The sequence below is a fragment of the Panthera pardus genome, unplaced genomic scaffold (assembly GCF_024362965.1).
Source record: "Panthera pardus isolate Hobbes unplaced genomic scaffold, ASM2436296v1 HiC_scaffold_8, whole genome shotgun sequence".
Classification (NCBI taxonomy): Eukaryota; Metazoa; Chordata; class Mammalia; order Carnivora; family Felidae; genus Panthera; species Panthera pardus.
In genome coordinates this window covers 139,827,451-139,848,944 of record NW_026527013.1, presented here as the reverse complement: position 1 = coordinate 139,848,944, position 21,494 = coordinate 139,827,451, and the positions used below count along the sequence as shown (strand labels likewise).

The 21,494-nt window shown below is 37.1% G+C and overlaps 1 protein-coding gene across 3 annotated transcripts in view; it reads left to right on the top strand.

Moving 5' to 3' along the window:
* The window catches only part of SLC13A1 (solute carrier family 13 member 1), a 140,660-nt gene that overhangs the window by 83,357 nt on the left and 35,809 nt on the right, over positions 1-21,494 (top strand). For 2 of the 3 annotated variants that reach the window (XM_019452600.2, XM_019452598.2), the window contains exons 10-15: positions 209-310; positions 3,637-3,743; positions 6,721-6,830; positions 9,685-9,846; positions 11,261-11,398; positions 13,425-13,590. In XM_019452600.2, coding sequence (XP_019308145.2) covers positions 209-310; positions 3,637-3,743; positions 6,721-6,830; positions 9,685-9,846; positions 11,261-11,398; positions 13,425-13,562 — 757 coding nt within the window. In that variant the 3' untranslated portion in view covers positions 13,563-13,590. Of the gene's footprint in view, positions 1-208; positions 311-3,636; positions 3,744-6,720; positions 6,831-9,684; positions 9,847-11,260; positions 11,399-13,424; positions 13,591-13,687; positions 14,622-21,494 lie in introns of those variants that run through there. The other variant, XM_019452599.2, reaches the window with a different exon arrangement.

Genomic DNA, 21,494 nt, shown 5'->3' with positions numbered 1-21,494 from the left:
TACCAGGTAGAATCAAAGGAAGCCGAAGACTCCATAGAGGAGTGGAGTCCTTTTCTAACTGTGCTGATTCTCTCAGATTGTTGACACATAATCATCTGGTTTTTACAGCGTTTAGCGTTCTGCTAAGATTACTCTGGCAATAGCTCAGGGAGTTTCTACGAATGTCCTGACTGAGAAAATAAATGAAATGATGGGAATTTTTGCACAGGTATCAGGAAATTGTGACCTTGGTCCTCTTCATTGTGATGGCTCTGCTATGGTTTAGCCGAGATCCTGGGTTTGTTCCCGGTTGGTCTGCACTTTTTTCCAAGTAAGCATTACATATTATGTTTGTCAAACCTTCCTGGTTTTTGTTTTTTGTTTTTTTTTTTTCTGGTTTTCTCCTAAGTGGTTCCTATAACTCTATAAGATTATATGAGACTTTTTTCCCCCTTCCTTTCCACTGAAAAGATTTAATTCCAATCTTTTCAGGAAAAAAAATAAGAAATGAAATTTAAGGTAAGACTGCAGATAAGATAATCAAATATTCTGTAACTAAAAGTCAGGCTCCTTTAGGCAAAGCTATTCCCAGTCTTACAAAATTAGAAATATAATCTGTAGGAAAGCCATGATCTGTGGTGTTCTGGAGTGCAGACTGTGGAGCCTCACTGCTTGAGGTGTATTCTGGATCTTCCACTTTGGGCAAGCCACTTATATCTCAGTTCCTTCATCTGTGAAATAAGGCTAATAACAGCACTTAGAATAGCACTGCCCTACTCTATACTGACAGTGCAGAGCGTGCTTGGGATTCTCTCCCTCTTTCTCTGCCCTCCTCTGCGCTCTCTCTCTCTCTCTCTCTCTCTTTCTCTCTCTCAAAATAAATAACATAAACTTTAAAAAAAAAAAAAAAGAGTAGTGCTGCCCTTACTCCCTACAGAAATGCAATATTTATTATTAAGTGAGATAAATGCCACTCCATCCTTGTGAATAACCTGAGATGGATCGCTTCTCAGCCTTTTGGCTAAGATCAAGTGTAATAACCTGAGATGGATTCATATTCTGTGATTTTTGCCAACTTATTTTTTTTTACTCAGGCCAGTATCTTGTCTTTTTTTTCTAATTATGTTCCTTTTTTATACTAGTTCACTATACATCCATCCCTACCCCTATTTTTTAGATAAAGAATTCCTGAATAAGTAATAAGACTGATTTTACAAACTAATGTTAGCAGCTGGGTCGAGTTAATTTCGTCTCGCAGTGTCTTATAGACCAGCAGTCCTGCTGAGTCATATGAAGTCACGGGGAGGATGATAGCGTAATTTTCTAAATTAAGGGCCATCCTATGTGTCAATATAAATACTTTGGTTTTGAAATGTATGTTCCCAATCTGTCTTTCACTGAAGTACTCTGCTTCCTAAATTGAGCAGATCTCTGATGATGACTTCCTGTCTCACATCCCACAGCAAGAATCCATGTCTCTGGGGACAGAAAGCAAAATTGTTTTAGTTAAAGGTGTTCTGCTGACATGGAATAAAGAGGTCCTTCTCTTCTTGAATAGAGACTTCTGGCAATATAGGCATTCACAACATTTTTTAAAGGTGCGAGGTCTGTGTGCAAATTCCTAGTGAACATACAAGTGAAGCAGTGTGACGCGGTAGCGTGTTTCAAAGGATCGGCTTCAGCTTGGTAAACTTTTTGTTTAGGACTAAAGCTTTTCACGTTGAGAAGTCTAAACAAAAGCAGCATCCTGTTATTCATAGCAAGCTATCATTTAACAGTTTGATTATTACTTTTTAGTTTTGTAATAGGTTGTAAACCAACGTAAAAAGTGAGTTTCCTTTTCAAAATTCCACTCCTATTAACCTAAGTAGGGAGAGTCTTCTCTAAACACTAGTGTGTAAACACTAAATGAAATCAGATAGTAGCTAATAAAAACCAGGAAGAAATCCCAGTATGAATTCAACGTAATAAGTTTCTAATTTCTGTTCTTTATAGGAAGAAAGTGTAATTCAGAAGATATTTTGTTTGCACCAGGAAAAGAGAGTATATTTACTATGGTCAGGTGTTCGTGTTATGTAGAATTCTGAGAGAAAACAATAGGAAAAGGAACAAAGGTTTGAGAGGAGAAGGAATTTGAAGATATAGGTCTAATTGACTTTGATTCATAAATCGCCAAAGCAAATAAAATTTGTGTAAGCTTAATATTTTGTAATACTGAGACAACCTTAGTTCATAATCAAGTAACAATAAAATGAAAATAAACAAGTACTGAAATGATAATGGTTTTAAAAGTCTTTGGGAACACAATTACCTCAATATTTATGGCTTGATTTTATGTAAAGTATATTCTGTAGAATATATTTGTAATATAGAGATTTTAAGCATTTAGAATTTCCAAAGCTAGGATGATATATCAAGATTTATAGCTACCACCTAATGTTTTCATTCCATCTGTTTGAACCTGGACTGAATTCAATGTGTCTTTTCATATAAAACAAAATCAGATTACATGATGCCTGACCTAATTTGGTAAAATTACAATAAAAAATTATAACTCAAGCAAAAGAAATAAGGAGCAATAGAATAATAAATATTGGTGAATTTTGTTGAATAAATTACACCAAATAGCTTTGTACTCAGCAAAGAAATAAATAAAATCTATATTTAAGGAAAACAGACTCCTTCCTAAAGTTGCCAGATTGAATAAAAATAATGTGTTTCCTTGATTATTTATACTGTTCAAGTAAATCACAGGAGTAGAGAGCTTCTATAGTATGTACACATTGCCGAGTCACAAGGCAGCGAAATAATCTTTAGGGTGTACATATTTCTTCTCAGGTTACAAAGATCCACTAGTTAATACTGCTGAATCTTAAAACTGAATTTTAATTAGGTATGTCTGTTTCATTCATGTCTGGTTTCCAGGTGCTTATTAACAGTTGAGGCTTCTGGGAACCTGTCTTACTTGCTGGAATGACCTAGTGATTCTAAGACCCCATCTGTTCCTGAATCACTCTTAATTTGTACAGTGATCATTTATGAGCATCTCATAAACCATTCTAATAATTAATATTCTTGATTGAGTTTCACAGGGTGCAAAGCATTAAATGGGTTGATTTCATTTGTATGATATGGCTAGGGCCTATAATCACAGTAGCAGATGTTATATCTTAGAAAAACAGATCAATTTCTTTTCATAATTTACAGAAGAATTTTAGAGGACTCTAGAAACACCCTTTCGTTGCCACAAGTCAATACTGTGATGTTATCCAACAATTATACAGGGCTTTGCCTAGTCTAGCAATTGTTTTGGCTTCAGTTCTCTGCCAGTATATTAAATGAAAAAATTCAAAGAAAAAAATCACTTACCAAATCCTTGAGCCTTGCCTAAAAAGTGTGGGCCATTATGTTAGCATGTGTATTCATGGTTTTGAAAGTAGGAGACATCTATGGAAACAATGAGAACATGGTCTGAGATTTTCGGCTTCACTAAGTTACATCATTTAGTTGGAAATCCATAGATTTTAGACCTGATTATCCAGAATAAATAATCTATATCTCCACTACTACTTGTATGCTTATTAGCATAGTCGATTGTTGTTTAGTTCATTCAAGTTCTTCCTGCTATTTTTAATGTACACATCTGTCCTTTTTCAGGTATCCTGGTTTTGCTACAGATTCAACTGTTGCCTTACTTATAGGACTTCTATTCTTTCTTATCCCAGCTAAGAGATTGACTAAAACTACACCTACAGGAGAAATTGGTTGAGTATTATTTATAATTCTGAATGAATTTGACAGAAGAGCAAAAATTACAAAATTCCATTGGTTTCAGTTAGCACTTAGAACAGAAGGAATGGACATGCTTCCACAGCGCCTGGCTTAGCACGCCCTGTTTGCATACCGCAACCCTTATTTGGCCAGCACGTGTTCTCCCCCTGCAAGGAGAACCATCTTACTTGGCAGAAGTGAGAAGTAGATTTCCTTATGCAACATGGTTAGAACTCCACTATGAGTGATACTGTTTGGTTCACAATAGGCCCACTTCCCCTGCCATAATCAGAATTAATCTTACTATTGGCAAACATAGGAACAAGAACTTGAAAGTCATACTTCATGATGAGCCCTTGGTAATAAATGCTGAGGATCTAAAAAGGTGAGGAGTTTCAAGGGAAAGAGTATTTACATCATCATAGTAATCCTGGAGAGAATGCAAATCAAGCCCACATTTAGCCAGAACCCTAGTGTCACAAATGAAAGACGTAGTATTCAGTGGGAGCATTCATTATCTTTGTAATACATGGACAAAGAAGTATCCTTGTTTATGTGAGCATACCCCCCTTCCCCTGACACACACATATTTTTTAAACACAGGATTCTGCCGCCCCCCTCCCCCCCATTTATGCTTTATACTAATATAGCAGGTGTTTTTGGTAGTCAGATTCCTATGTTGTCATTGTAGGACAAATGGTTTAAAATTGTTTGGAAATAGTCTAGTAGAGGGTGGGGGGTTTTATTGTTGGTTTTTCTTTTATTTGTCCCTTCTTTTTTTTTGCATGGGTGGAACCTGGATTCATGGAGTTGAGTTGGCCCACCTGACTCCCTGTGTCCAAATTGATAAGCGACTAATGAGTCAGATTTCTAGGAGATGATATATATAAATAGCATAATGTAGAAATAAATGCCTTTTGTTCTTGAGTCTAGAACATCTCAAAGTGTGTTATAAGGAGATATTGTAATATAGAGTAATAATTTCTGTGAGACCCTGAGGACACTGACCGTTGAAGTCAAATCCCTATGGCCTGTTAGTGGCCAGTGTTGAGGAACCAATGCTTGGCTTAACTTCCCTGGTTCCCACATTTGAATCCTCCTCTCAGAAAAACCCTTGCTTCTGTTGGGGAGAAAGAATTTTATCTTCCCTTCAAGATCCTTCCAGCTGGACTAAGACTCAAGTTGATAGGAGCAGATTAATGGTAGAAAATCAAATTTAATGGTGTACATACAGGGAATCCACACAGACATGGAAGTTCCAAAGACAGTGAGGCAACATGACCCTTATATGAGCTAAGAAGAGGGATAGGGGTCTGAGGATACAGAGGAGAAAGATTGTTTGCTTCCAATAGCAGGAAGGTGAAAGGAGATGTTTGGAAAACAAAGGTTACCCAATTATGCAGATAAGTTTCTTAGGTAAAGAGAAATCTTTGTTAATCTCTCTCTTCCTGGTACAAGCAGATAGTTGAGTGGGGAGGCAAAGAACTTTTTCTGAATCTGCTGGGGTTTTTTGTTTGTATTTTTAATGTTTTGGGGGGTTTTGTTTTGTTTTATTTTTAAGAGAGAGAGCACTAGCAGAGGGGCAGAGAGAGGGGGGGACAAAGTATCCAAAGCAGGCTCTGCAGTTATATCAGCGAGCTCCATGTGGAGCTCAAACTCACGAACCATGAGATCATGACCTGAGCCAAAGTTGGACACTCAACCGCCTAAGCCATCCAGGTGCCCAAGTCTGCTGGGTTTTGATTGCTTTTAACTCAAAATAACATTCATGACAAAGTCGCCCATCTTGGGGCAGCCTGCCGTTGGCCCCTATACCAATGTCTACCATTCTCTGTCTTCTCATTCTTCAACTCCTGTTCTCCCTGATAAACTCATTCACACTAGGTTTAAAAATGGCAAGACATTATGTGTTAAATTTTACATGAGAGGTATATTTCAGAAATGTTTGTGTTTTAACAGAAAATATATCCCTTTTTTTGAGAGACAGAGAGAGAGAGAGAGTGCACACACACAGGTGGGGAGGGTCAGAGGAAGAGAGAGAATCTTAAGGAGGCTCCATGCCTAGTACAGAGCCTAGTGCAGGGCTTGATCTCAAGATCATGAGATCCTAACCTGAGCTGAAATTAAGAGTCAGACGCTTAACTGACTGAGCCACCAAGGCAGGCCTTAATAGGGTATATATATCCTAATTCAAGCAAGGAAGAGCAAAATCTCCATCAATAGTGAAGGTAAGTTTGGTTTAGGTTTAACAGAAGGAGATAGGAAGGAGTCTTAGTAGTAACCCTAAAATCTCACCATGTAGAATTCCACTTGTTACACACAAATGTTAAATGGGAATAATATATTCATGGATGACCTTTCTTCTCAACAAATAAAATGAGCCATTATGACCTAAATATCAAAAGAAGTCTTTATGATAATTGCTTTATAAGAATTTTAAGAGTCTTATGAATGATACTTAAATTATTTAATCTGAACTTTGATTTTAAACTGAAATCATGATGAATCTATTATGACCCTCCTCATGATTTGAAAAAATAAAAAAGGTTCAAGAAAATAGTGAATAAAATTATAATGCTACAGTGATGATATTAGAACCAATGTCGTATTAGACACTTTGAATAGCAAAGAATAGTATAGTCAATGCATTGTGTTACTCATAGTAGGCAGAATGTTAGTGGAATGAATGAATGAATGAATGGCACTATAAATGATAATGTTATAATCTATCTAAATCTGTAATATGATCCAAAGGATTTTTCCAAGTCATGTTTATGTTTGTTTTGGAATACAGTGTTCCACCTCAGCCAGGTAGAAATCACTCAAAGTTCAGATCAAGTTACTTACCTAAAAACAATATAGGAATATTAAAAACTTCTTATGAGATGGCGGTTTCAGGTAATGAAAACAAATACATGTCATATTGTCATCTTTTAAGCAATGTATAACTGTGGGAATTGTGTTTTGCAGTTGCTTTTGATTATTCTCCGCTGATTACTTGGAAAGAATTCCAGTCATTCATGCCCTGGGATATAGCCATCCTTGTTGGTGGAGGGTTTGCCTTGGCAGATGGCTGTGAGGTAATACTCTGTGTCTAAGATATTTAACAATTAACTAGACTTTTCCAAAGAAGAACAAGAGACATTTAAGCTTTGACATATTCAACTTCACCCTATCATTTTAATGATACAGAATTCAATAGTCGTGCAGTGAGTATACCACACAAATAAAGTGAGTTCAATAATTTTTACAGGCTGCGAGCATAAAACATCATTTTTTATGATGTCCCAACATGTCAAAAGGAATAAAGCAAAGAAGATTAGAATTCTTAAACCATGAAATGGTACTAGAAGACTAGCTAAGTAAGAAAGAAATGCAAAAATCATATGGACAATGACTCCTAGCAAAACATTTTGTTTTATACCTTTACCTTATTTCATGATGAATTTGAGTACCTCACAGACTTCTCTTCAGTGTATCATAGTCCAGGTGGGCCTAGGTGGCTCAGTCAGTTAAACGTCCTACTCTTGATTTTGGCTCAGGTCACGATCTCACAGTTCATGGGATCAATGGGATCAAGCCAGGCTTTGGGCTCTGCCCTGAAGGGCTCTGCGCTTGCTCTCTCTCTCTCTCTCTCTCTCTCTCTCTCTGCCTCTCCCCTGCATGTGCTGGCTCTCTCTCAAAAATAAACATTTTTTAAAAATTTACAATATATCATAGTCCTAAGGCTGTCAAAGAAGAATAAGAAGTAACAGTACTTCATTACATCATTTATTTATTACATATTAAGTACATTAAAAGTACTTAGTACATGTTGGGGCACCTGGGTGGGTCTGTTGGTTAAGCATCTGCCTTCGGCTCAGGTTAGGATCCCACAGTTCAGGGGTTCGAGCCCTGCATGGAGTTCTGTGCTGACAGCTCAGAGCCTGGAGCCTGCTTCACATTCTGTGTCTCCCTCTCTCTGTCCTCCCCCTGGTCATGCTCTGTCTTTCTCTGTCTCTATCTCAAAAATAAATAAACATTAAAAAAAAAAGTATTTAGTGAATGTTTATTGAATGAAGTCCAGAGAGAATTTTACATAACCATTGCTAATACTACATTATGTCTAATTTTAGGGAGAAATAAAACCACCATTAGGAATAATTCTTTGGCCTGTCATCTACTATCTACTTTATATAAAGTAGAAGTCTGGGGAGGCCTTTGTCACTTGAAAGTCATTGTAGGGCTGCTGGAAAAAAGCATCTTCTTAAAAAGTCCATGAGAAAGTTTTTACTCTTTGACTAATTAAAAACCCTCATTTCTGGGTCTTATAGTCATCTGTGAAACACTTAAAGCTCACAGCTGCTCCATTTCCTTATTCAGCCATCAGAGTAAAAAGGATGATGAGAGAGATGTGTTGTGTCCAGCCTTTTCGTTTCTGGAAAGTTAAATTTTTATTTTTCTCAAGGTGAATAACTATCTGCTATCTTCTAAATAGCCTCTAGGGAGACTGTCTTTTGCTTCTTACTTTATTGTCAATTTTTCTGTATGGCATTTGGACACAAAACTTTCAACTTAATAGGTGAAAAATCTCAGAAATTGTCTCAATTCTGAGGGCCACTTATAATGCCTTTTTACATCTAGATTTGGCTTGCCTCATAGACCACTCAAATTTAAATGATAGAAATATAAGGCAAATTCACTTTTTTCCCCTACTATTTCAGAAATAATGAGATCTGCTTTCTCAGAATCAGTAACTTCCGTTATTTTTATTGCTAATTTGAACTGTGAGGGAATCAGAATCGGTAATTCTGACACTGATGTTAACTTTGTTCATGTCTCCTTCCCAGAATATCTGTCCGGATTGGACTCTAGATACTCAAAGTGATTTTAAAAGCATTGGCCAGACCCTAGAATTGCAAAATCCAAGAAAATTAAAAGGTGTGGACTTCCTCTGATACACTAGCCCCTCCCACTGGAAGAATTAGGGAAACCTTCTATGGTTTGGAAAATCCTGGTACATAGAATTAAGTTTCTGTGGGATATCCAGAATGACCCTATCCCTGAGTGGGTATATTGAAGCCATGAATTTCAAAAATATGGCTGTGGAAAAATATGCCCCTAGAAACTGACTTTACAAAGATTTGGAGACAGTTCATTTTTTAAAATTTTGTTCCAAACTGTAATTAGTTTGGCAAATGTCCAGAACTCAATAACCCTCCTGGGTGGGAGCAGTGAGAGAGCAGCTAGCTACTAAAGCATTCACCTCTTTGTAATTCGCTCTCTCTTAAAAGCCTGTTAACTTTGTTTTAATATAATCACAGTACACTAAGTGTCTCAGGTATGAACAATATTCATATAATCCTAATGGAAAAATTTAAATATTGATTTAATAAAAAATGTTGATATATGAGTAAAGGAAATGGAGGGCCAGGAAATACATGTATGGTAGATGGTGTAAGAAAGCTGAATCCTTATGTAACGTATTAGAAAGTCAGTAAACAAAATCTAAATTAGCAAATTAGGAAAACACATAGTTTAAAAAATAGCTATAAATAGCTAATGTGGGTTGAAAATTGTCTCTGGGGAACACAACGTAGGAATAGAGAGAGGCAGACCAGAGGGCTTCCATTTTCTTAAAGTCCTGTAGTACCACGTGATTTGTCCATATAAATTAGGTAAAATTAAATTTTAATTTAAAAAATGTGGGAAGACAATTCAAACTTCCTAAAGCATGTTGGTAGTGTTAAAATAAGAATAATTGAGAACTTCTCCATGTCAGAGCCTCCTAGATCTACCAAACTATGGGAAAATATGAAAGATTAAAGTTATATTTTAGAAACTGTGTTCTTAGGGCAAAGGTTACATTTTATATATTTAAATTGTGTGATTAAAATGAATTGTTTACAAATAACATTACAAATTATTATTATTTTCTTTTTTTTTTTTTTTTAGGAATCAGGACTGTCTAAGTGGATAGGAAATAAATTATCTCCTCTAGGTTCATTACCAGTATGGCTAATAATTCTGATATCTTCTTTGCTTGTCACATCTTTAACAGAGGTAGCCAGCAATCCAGCTACCATTACCCTTCTTCTCCCGATATTATCTTCATTGGTGGGTATCTCATTGATCTGCTTTTATACTCATCAAAAGTGTAGTGTTCTACCTTGCTTGTTCTCATATTGTGGTATGGAATCATTTTTGGTGCGAATGATCTTCCTATAAGTAACTTATAGAGTGGTCTTTATTTGGGTTGATACTTTTTTGGGAGACCTCAACGCAGAACTCCGTTCTACATTCAAGCAGCAAGATCTTAAGAGCAGTACTTACCTTCTTTCTGCCCAGATTTTTCATTTGCAGATAAGTACAAGGGTCAGCCTGGATCCTTTCCAGCTGTGAGACTTTGGGATTCAGTGTTTCCTGGCAACTTCAGTATTTAGATGTCTAACACTGACACTTCTCCCTCCAGGAGAAGTGGTTCATATAGGTGATTTTCAAGTGAATAAGAAGCTAGGCTTATGCTTCCGGCTTTAAGCTTAAATATCTTAGACATGGTTGGTTCTCTCTATAGCCCAGGGAATAATTTTAAAAGATAAGTAAAAACCAGATTTGCAAGGAGACAGAGGAAACGACAATCTACCTTTTTTCTCCCCACCTAGCTAGCAATTACAAGAAATAGCGTTAAGTAAAATGTTTTCCTTATTGGGACGGCTAAGTTTGGTGAGAGGTAGCACTTTAAATCAAGAAGGATTGCCCTTCTGAAATTGTTCTCCTCCAGCTCAAGGCGCATATGATAGCATTCTTAAGCTGCTGCTTCAAATTAGAGAAGAAATGTAGACAGTTTATACTGGAAAAATACCATTTTGGTTTTTCTGTTTTTTATTTCTCAACAGGGAACAGATGAAATGGCACAGTTAGAAAAGTTAGATGATGAGTTAAGAATAGGAGTGACTCTTCTTCTGTGAAGATCCCTAAGCAAATTTTAAATTATATATGGCGCAGAGGCAGAAAAGTTAATGGAATAATGAGAAGCTTTGGAGCCAGAGAGACATAAGCCCCTACATAAGCTCTACTGCTTGCCACCTTTGTGTCTGGACTTTAACCTTTCTGGGCCTTAGTTTCTTCATCTGTTATTTGGGGCTATAGTAGCCATCTCATAGGTCATTGGGAATATTAAGTTATTTTATATAAATACACACACACACACACACACACAGAGCACCTAGCACACTGGATAAATGATAAATTGCTTCTGTTTTTATTTAGTTCCTGGAATAAATGATACTTTATTTTCTAAATGAACTGAGCTTTAATACTTAAATGGGCATCAATAACCATATAGACAACAACAAGAGGAAGAGACATTTCTGAAAAATGTTCTTCAAGCTAGAGTTGCATTTATGTGTACAATTTTATGTCTTTAAGTTTTAACCTGCTTCTGCGAAAGTTTATTATAATAATTTTGCTCATTTTGATGCTTGGTGCCTACCTCAAAATTTTACTTAGACTCCTTTGTCTTTCCCAACAGGCTGACACCATTCAAGTGAACCCTCTTTATATTTTGATACCTTCTACTCTGTGTACTTCATTTGCATTCCTCCTACCAGTAGCAAATCCACCCAATGCTATTGTTTTTTCATACGGCCATCTAAAAGTAATTGACATGGTGAGTGAGCTGTAAGAAAACAATCAGGTCCAATGTCTTGCGTTATCGCTCCTTTTACACACTAATCAACTTCCAGGGAAAGCATGGCTTGAGTTCTGTTTCTGAAGGTGAGTACATGATTGGTCATAGAATTGTTTTCAAGAGTGATACCAGAAGCAAACATGCCATTAGAATTTGCAGTCACAAATACGGATACTGAATGCATCAGTAACACCCTGGAAGAGGGAAAAGAGCATAGACTGTGTTCCACACAAGGGCTTAAACTTACATGTCAAAATCAGAATCCAACTTGACCTAGGCAAAAGGAAGAAATAGAATTAATGAAATTCAGCAGTCACGCCCTGTGGTTTTCTATCACAAACATCTTTGCAACCAACCAACATTCACTTTGAGTAACATACTGGGCTCAGTGCCTGCTGATGAAAAGTCGTCTTTCTTGTTGTGATTCTAATAGTGGCATCTGACATGAAAGTGCAAGCAAGTCATAACGGAACATTTGGTGTGGTGTCTACGTGTGGTGTTTCTTCCGATCCGATGGGGGCCCCAAAATGTGGGGCAACGATCAGGTGGAAGCCACCTGAGGCAGAACAGAGGAGATAGAAGTTGACTGAATACACCACAAGAACAACGGGCAGGACGGCAGAAGAAAGGCTGTCTGCAAGGAGGCAGTGGGTGGGGGACGTTTTTAAAGGAGGAAGTTGAAGAGGTTTGGCAATATATGGAATTTTCCCTTTTTTGGTAACTGAGCCTGGGTGTAAGTAGCCCATTGGTCATTTAGGGCCTTTGGATATTTGGGGGTGGGTCCCCTGATGGGCCTGTCTGTATTCAGCCAGGTAGTCACTGTGACCCTTTCTACATTCCCTTGCTCGTGGCTGTTTGCCGTGGTAGGCAAGGACTAGCTTGAGAATACTCTAGTCTCCCCCAAATCTTGATCACCGACTTCCAAACCAAACCAAACAGGAATGTAATGAAAGTAACTTCCATTAGTTTACTCTGCAGGTGCACTCCCCAGGTTAAGTCCCAGCTCCCTCCTGCCACACACATTGCTGTCCCTACATTCCTGCAATGTAAACATTTTGGAAATGCCTCTATGCAGAAGTCACATAATATTCTTTTGGAAAAGAAAATGTGTATGACACCATATAACCAGTGTCCTGTGCACATGAATTTAAACAATAAAAACAGGATTCTGGAATAAGTGAGTGGCTGGCATAGAAAGAAAAGGAGGCTTCCTATAATAATCATCACTAGATATCCCCTTTTGCTTTGGGGCTCCATGCTTTAAAACCGAGAATGCAGAGGTAAGCAATCTTTCCCTGTAAAAAGTCAGACAGTAAATATTTGACACTCTGTGGGCCGTATGCTCTCTGTCACAACTACTCAATTCTGCCATTGTATCACGACTGCAGCCAACAACAATATGTGAACAAATAGTCATAGTTCTAGTACCATAAAACTGTATTTACCAAAACAGGTCATGGGCAGTATTTTGCCAGTCTCTGTTTTAATGGATAGAAAACAACTTTGAAATTTTTAGTAGCTACCAGGATGATGACATAAGAGCTAGAAAAATGGGCACTCTAAGAAAGGTGGATAGAAGTGGCATTTTATTAAATCTCAATAGGAGAATACTAAAGGCTAAACTAATAATGGTATTGAGTGAACATGAAGGATCCAGTTATCATATCGTGACCTGAACCTGACCCACTGAAAGACAAGACCTCAAAACTCAAATTCTGATTTAACATGAAATGGCAATTTTTCAAAGGGATTTTTTCTTGAGTTAGATGATTCCAGTATATTCCTAAGAGGAACCTCTCAGCATCTCCAACTAAATGTCATTTAGCTGGGGACGGATTCTCCTTTGACATGAATGGAAGAATTCATTGTTTTATGAAATGACAACAATTTACACACATCATTTAGGGCGCATGTAAATCTGGCATATACTTTCTGCTACAGTGTTCTAACTCTCCTATAGGTTTTCTTTTGGGGAGACTGACATTTATGCTCTTTCCTATTCAAGGTTAAAGCTGGACTTGGTGTTAATATCGTGGGTGTCGCTGTGGTGATGCTTGGCATGTCCACCTGGATTGTGACTCTGTTTGACCTCTCTACTTACCCTTCTTGGGCTCCTCCAATTACTAATGCGACCATGCCATGACAAGCATGAACATTATAACTATCCTGTGGTGAGTTTTGAGAACCATTGAGAATTCACTGCAGATTTGGCTTTGGAAAATTGATGACACATTTAAATTAGTCCTGATGTAGCTTTTGTGGTTCCAGTAAACGCTCAAAACCTGCTGGCATAACCCAGAGTTCACACCAAAGAGCGTCTCCGTGCCTTTATCAAGAAGCTCACAGCTGAGATTTTGCTCATAGACCCTGTGCATCCTGCTTCAACGTAAGAGTAATTTATAACATGACCTTCAAAGAGATTAGGTGATTTATTTCATTTTATAGTTTTGGTTTGGTGTAACATTTCAAACATCAATTTAGTATTTCAGAAACTTCCCATAAAGCTAGAAATAGGAAATAAAACATACCAGTTAATTAGGTACTTGGATAAATCATTTCTGTAGTGTTGCTGAAGGGAATTTGTTGAAAAACCAAAGCAGTGGTCATCTGCTGGTACAGAAGAAAGGTTTAATTTAAATGAAATCTGCACTCTGTCATTTTAAAAAATACCAGATTATTTTTGACGTATACATATGATATGAAAATTGAAATTGAACTGGTAGTTTTAAAATCATAGTTGAATCCACTAAACAACAGAAATCTCATAGATAAGGATTAATGTCTACTTGACCTTATGGTTGGATTAATATAATTCATACCTTTATATCTCAGTGCACTAAGAAATGCATTTTGTAGAGCTGTGAATAATGCTTGCTATGATTTGCACTGTTAGCACAGTGTAGGTATAAAAGAAAGCTAAACACTATAAAACTATTAACACATTTATGTATATGTATAACAGTTTTGTTTATATGTTTATCTTATAAATACATAAATACAAAATATAAATATAAATCAGAAATACATAATGTCATATGTAAAAAGAGAAGATTCAGAAATCTAAATGAATTATCACTATGTATAGAGATAGAAAAAAGTAACATAACTCCATTATTTTCAACATTGAGGCAAAATATCAGATGAAAAATAAGAATAAAATATAACTGTTGACATGTTTACGAAATAAAAATTATTAAATTAACTATTGAACAATAATTTTATTATTACTAAATAGTTAATAATTTAATAATTATTAAATTAATAGTTATTAAGTTATTCATGGGCAAAAAAAAAGAAGGGGTGTCTGAGTGGCTCAGTTGGTTAAGCATCTGACTCTTGATTTCAGCTCAGGGCAGGATCTCAGTTTGTGGGTTTGAGAGCCCCGTGTCAGGCGCTATGCTGGTGGTGAAGCCTGCTTGGGATTCTCTCTCTCTCTCTCTCTCTCTCTCTCTCTCTCTCTCTCTCTCTCTCAAAAATAAACTTTAAAGCAGAAAAGGAAAGGGAAGAAAAGAAAAAAGAAAAGAGAAGAGAAGAAAAAAGAAATCTGAACATCCAAACAAAAGTAGAAAGAGAATAGTCTCCTAGCACTCAGGATGTGAAAAAGAATAAGGTCTATTGACATTTCCTAAATTCGACCACAGGGGAAAAAATGACAATGAAAAACAAAATAATGTGCACAGTTAGGAAAAGATGGAGAAGTTAAAACATAACAATTCTCATGCTAAAAATAAAGTGGAAGACAGGTTAAGAAAATACTTTTGGTATTTTTAATCTTGATAATCTTGATAGAAGTCATCAGCCCTCATTTGGCTTTTATGCAAATGATGGTACTTATAAGGTTGTTCTTGAAAATTAAATATAGCAAAAAGTAGTTTTTAAAAAGGAAGACATCCCTTAAAAATTATATATTATAGATTGTCTATGTTCATTGTCTATTAGTCAATGCAAAATTTATCATTTTTTTAAAAATTTGTCCATTTAAGCCTTACAATATATTGCTGCTTTATGTATGTCTTCTAAGTTCCCCCTATTCACTTATTTTTTTCCCTATCATATGTTATACTTTTACTTATGATCAATAGAATCTATTACTTTTTGGCTTTTTTTCTAGTCATTCAATTTATCACTGCTGAATTATATTATGTGATGAATACATTTTCATTATGAAAAAATGAAATGACTTTTCAAATTAGAATGAAGACGTTTTCCCTTCCAAAAAATAATACAAACATTTCAGCTTGAATCATTTTAATGAATTGCTTCCACAGCTGCCAGCTGAGTACAAGAAAAATAATACTCAGTCAAAATTTGTTTAAGTGAGCCATACTGTTCTCTTGCTCCACCTTTATGTTTAGTTGACATATCAAAAATGACTTAACTCATCCATTTCACATTTGTCCCATTTACATCAAAGTTCTCAAGCTATTTTAGTTTGAAAGTTGTATACTGTCTTTGGAAGTTTCCAAAAGGCAATCTAAACAGATGATCAAACAAATCTCTGTCCTCCCACTCCATGGTAGAGAGTGTTTTTGTTATTATCCTGATCCTTTCTTAAAGGTTAACTAGAAATCTTTGTCACTTTAAGTCCCAGTATCTTCCTCAGGATTGGATCTTGTCTAGATAATAGTAGCAATTTCACTAAGTGCCTATTTACTGTCTGTTCGTGCAAGTGTTTGGAGGCCCCACTGGCATATGTGTGTGTCTTTCACTCACTTCAGCTGCCTCTGTACATGTCAGCATCTCTAGAATTCAGACTTCCTTCCCTTCAGATGTCTGCACTCTTTCCACCTCATTTGGTCAACACGGCTTTGTTCTCTCCTTTCAGCCTGGGAGGTAGGGAAGTATGCTTTTAACCAATGAGAGTCATCAACCCTGTTATCAAAAATTGATAATATAATATCCTGGTACCTTGGAAGTTTCTTGAAATGTATACTACATAGTATAATACATAAAAGATTTATTATTTGATACATTATTATATCTCTGCCATGGCTAAATATTTGATAAAGATTGGGGTGCCTGGGTGATTCAGTCATTTAGGCGTCCAACTTCGATTCAGGTCACGATCTCACAGTTGATGGGTTCAAGCCCTGCATCGGGCTGTGTGCTGACAGCTCAGAGCCTGAAGTCTGCTTCAGATTCTCTGTCTTCCTCTCTCTCTCTGCCCCTCCCCTGCTTGTGCTGTCTCACTCTCTCTCAAAAATAGATAAATATTAAAGAAAAGTTTTTTAAGCAAAAGAAGAAATGAAGCACTTTATTTTTTTAATGTTTATTTATTTTGAGAGAGAGAGAGACACACAGAGCATGAGTTGGGGAGGGGCAGAGAAAGAGGGAGACACAGAATCTGAAGCAGGTTACAGGCTCTAAACTGTCAGCACAGAACCTGATGTGGGACTCAAACCCAAGATTAGTAGGATCATGACCTGAGCCAAAGTCTGATGCTCAACCGACTGACCCATCCAGGTGCCCCAGAAGCACTTCAATCAAAGTAAAAATTATGGGGCACCTGGGTGACTCAGTTGGTTAAGCCTCCAACTCTTGATTTCAGTTCAGGTCATAATGTCACTGTCGTGGGATCGAGCCCCATGTTGGGCTCCGTGTTGGGCATGGACCGTGGGATCAAGCCCCATGTTGGGCTCCGTGTTGGGCATGGACCCTGCTTAAGATTCTCTCTCTCCCTCTTCCTCTGCTCTTCCCCTGCTCACATGCATGCTCTCTCTCTCTCTCTCTCTCTCTCCCTCTCTCTCAAAAAAAAAAAGGGGGGGGGATGTTAAAAAGTTATTAGGTAAGTTTTCAGGATGCAGATATCAAAAACACAGGTCCCCAGACTGTGTTTGTAAAAGCAAGACCAGACTAGACCAAGAGTAAACAGTAAAACAGTGTAGAACTAAAGCAGAAATCAATGGGTTTTTCCAAATATGGGGATCATCATTTGCCTAAGAAGAAAAAGACTCAGGGTTTAAAAAAGAAATAAAGGAGGTTTTCTTACTTATAGTATAGTGGTATAGATACTGGGAGTGTTTTTAGGGGGAGTAGATTTTAAGCCAAATAATAAAAAATATCGTATAACATATATTCCTATGCCAGCAAGAAAATAATGGAAGTCCTCAAGAGAAAGATGATTGAGCACCAGCAAGCACCCAGAGACTTAACCAAGGACTGACAGTGGCAACTGTTAATCCCTAGAAATCTCAAAATTTTCTTTTAATGGGTAGATACACAGGAAGCAAGGGATGGGTGACAAAGCCAGGACCCAAGCAAGTGTAGGTTGAATGGAAAACTACATTGAGTGAGGATCTCAAAGGGCTGTATTCTCAGAGCAAATGTGAACTGGGGGAAAAAAGCCCATCCTATAGAGGAAAACATCAAAGGAACCTTCATGTTTTGGCCTGTGCACTAGGTAGAATAGTAAAATCTCCCTTGAGAATTCATAACTGTGCAGGTTAGGGGCCTAAACTCTCAATACCAGTGTGTATGGGAAAAAAACCTTAATCTGAAACTTTATCTTAAAACAATCCCGGGTTGGTAGTATGCCCAAGTATCTGGCAAGAGGAAGGAGCACCTTCTTCAACCTGGGGCTCAGAGAATTACTAAGGTGAAATCTCTGTGAGAGATTATAATTAAAACTTGTAAATTCTGCAAAGACATAAAAATACTGTGCAAGAGCCACATATGTGGCTGAATAATCCAAAGGACAAAGACAATAGATACTCTACTTATAAAATACAGAATATAAAATGAGGAAGTATAATGCTTGACAATATGTAAGAGGGTATGAGAAATATAATAATTGTGGTAGGCAGAATTCTAAAAATGTCTCCCTAAGTTTTCTGTCTTCTGGTTATTCAATCGAACACTAATCTAGGTATTGCAATGAAGGGGGTTTGCAGATATAATTAAGTTTATTCATCAGCTAGCCTTAAAATATGGAGATTATCCTCGATTATCCAGATGGGCCTAATGTGATCATATGAGCTTTTAAAACCAAAAGAGGAATACAGAAGAGTCAAGGGGATGAGATGAGACAATGGGAAGTCAGAGAGATTGGAAGCATTATAAGGCCTGAACTCATTATCAGTGGTTTTTGAAGATGAAAGGGGTTATAAGCCGGGAATGCAGAAGACTCTAGAAGCCGAGAATGACCCCTGGTTGAAACCCAACAAGAAAACAGAGGCCTCAGTCCTACAGGTTCATGGAACTGAATTCTGCCAATCCTTGAGTTTCTCCTCAAGAAACTCCAATAAGGAACACAGCCTGGAAGATGCCTTGATCTTAATCCTGAGACTTGTTTTGGACAAGTCTGTTAATCTACAGAATTTTAGGATAATAATGACTATTGTTTTAAGCCAGTAAATTTGTGGTAGTTTTTATGACAACAATAGAAATCAAATAAAATAAGGAATGAGAGACTGTAAAAAGTGACCAGATAGATCTGAAAAAGTATCAAATAGAAATTTTAGACATGAAAACTATAAGTTAAGTTAAAAACTTAATGAATGGGTTAAATAGCACATTTTACAAACCAGTAAAGTGTGTGAACTTGACAACACATTCCAAAAAAAATTAATTAGAATGCAACACAGAGATAGACAAAAGGAGCCCTGAAATGGAAGTAAAGAAAAATACAAGCTAGAATGCCAAATTGTAACATATGTTTAATTAGAATTCCAAGAGTAGATTTAAAAAATGAAGGAGACACAATCACTGAATACAACGAGTGACAGTTTTCCAATACTAATAAAATAAACGAATCCAGATTTTCAAGAAGCATAATGAATCCAAAGCAGGACTTAGGGGGGAGAAACAGTAAATGTACACTCACCTACATGATTGTGAATAGTTGAACAACCAAGAGAAAGACAAGATCTTAATAGAAGACTAAGGCTTAGACTAAGGCTACTTTCTCAAAAGCAATTAGAAACAGTGAAGTATCTTCAAGTGCTAAAACAAAGAATTGGATATCTAGAAAATCTATGTTTTAAGAATAAAAGAAGGGACACCTGGGTGGCTCAGCCAGTTGAGCACCCAACTCTTGATTTCGGCTCAGGTCATGATTCCAGGGTTGTGGGATCTGCATTGGGCTCTGCGCTGAGTGGAGCTTACTTAAGATTCTCTCTCTCTCTCTCTCTCTCTCTCTCTCCCTCCGCCCCTCTCCCCCACTCATGCTCTCTCTGTCTCCAAAATATAAATTAAAATAAAATTTCAAAAAAGAAAACTAAAGAATTTTCAAACTAACAAAAACTAAGACAGTTTACCACTAACCAAAGCTCCAAAATTACTTCTATTGGCCATATCAAAAGAAAAAGAATTCAAGGAAGAAGATAATGTTACACAATAAGAAATGGTGAATAATCAAACTGATAAATATATGGGTTTGAAAAACCAAGTAGAATTAAAATACTAGAAGAGCAAAATGTACCATTCTAAGGAGACAAAATAGTCTAATTTTGCTCTCAAGTCCCATTTTCTTGGCAGTAGGACACTTAATGTAACTAAATCAAAGCCGAATTCACCATTTCAGTGTTTTAACGGATTTCAGAGTTTAATTTAGTCAAACTTAGTTTTTGTGTTTTAGATCCTCTCTCTTATTTCCTTCAGCTTACAGTTTTATCTAAGTTTTGTGGACCGTACATGTGAAACTCTCACTGAGTGACTGTAATGTATCTAGTCTTTGTGATTAGACTGGCTTCCACCAAGATGCACAGTCCTCGGAAGTGTACAGTTCTCACTGGTTTTATCATTCACTTCTGGTTGAAAGATGTACTCACGCGACTCACATCATCCCTGAAGTCAACATCTCCTCATTGTAACCACAAGCTCTATTGATCCACCGCTTGAAGGGCTTTCAGGACTTTGGATGCTCTCTGCATCTCTCTGGGGTCCTGGCAGTCTGAGGAGGAAAGTGTGTCTAAGCCCCACCTGTACCACACTCCTTCCCATTAGTCTGCTTTCCTGCTGGACTGCATGTTAAGTGCAAGGGAGAGAGAGGCTGAAGCTCACATCTTATACCCAGAAGAGTCAGTATATTCATTCATTCATTCATTAAATAAGTCATTAAAAATAATGGATGCAACCTTATAGCCACAGAACAGAGCACATCAGCCTAGCTCAAACGGAGACCAAAACCATTGTTTGTCTTAAGAAGTGTTTGTGAGCATAGGATCTGGAGGCTGATTGCCAGCACGGAATCCTTGCTCTCCACTCACGATTCCGTCTTCAGATGTGTTAGGTAACCTCTGTATGCTGCAATTTCCTCATCTGAAAATGGGAAGGCAGAAGGATATTTTCATGGAGTTACAAGGATTAAATGAGTTAATTACACAGAGAACACTTACAACAGTAACTGGCCATAGTAAAAGCTCAGTGTGAGATAGTATTCTTCTCAATGTTGTATCATTTTTATTCCTCATCATAGCACACAGAAGTAATTGCACTCATAAAATCACTAGACTTGGTCAGACTCCTTCTTCAGGAGGCTCTTAGCCAAGATCTCATTGAAACCTTAGGATTTAAGTTAGAAAGGTTAATCCTAGTTCATAACACCTAAGCAGAGATTTCCAGAGAATCTTCTAATGTTTACCCAATTAGTTGAGAGAGAACACTGGAGGTGAAACAGTGAAGAAAGTATGTATTTTTTTTAATGGACCTCAATTTATATAGAATTCAGTGCACAAAGACTCTATAAGGAAATTTAGACACCATGGACAGTACTGTAAGCCAAGTTGAATAACTTACTGAAATAATGTGGCATTATGTTCATATCGAATGAGCCTCTCACTCCATTAAATGATTCTCATCATTAGTTTTCACTTCAGGGATTTTCAAATAGTTCAAAACTCCCCATGTTGCCAATGCTCCCTGGAGCATTGTCTGCAGGGTTGTTGATGAATCCTGACAGCTGTAGTTCTGTGCACCTGCTGAGCTAAGCCTACCCTCTGACCTCCCCGCAGCAGCACGTCTACGGCTGGGCCACTGAGTCAGATGCTATGCCTTTGTGGTTATTGTTCTGTAAAAAGTACGCCCTGAAGATTACCAAAATATCAGAAATGTCACGCAGCCTCCTCCTTCATTCCAA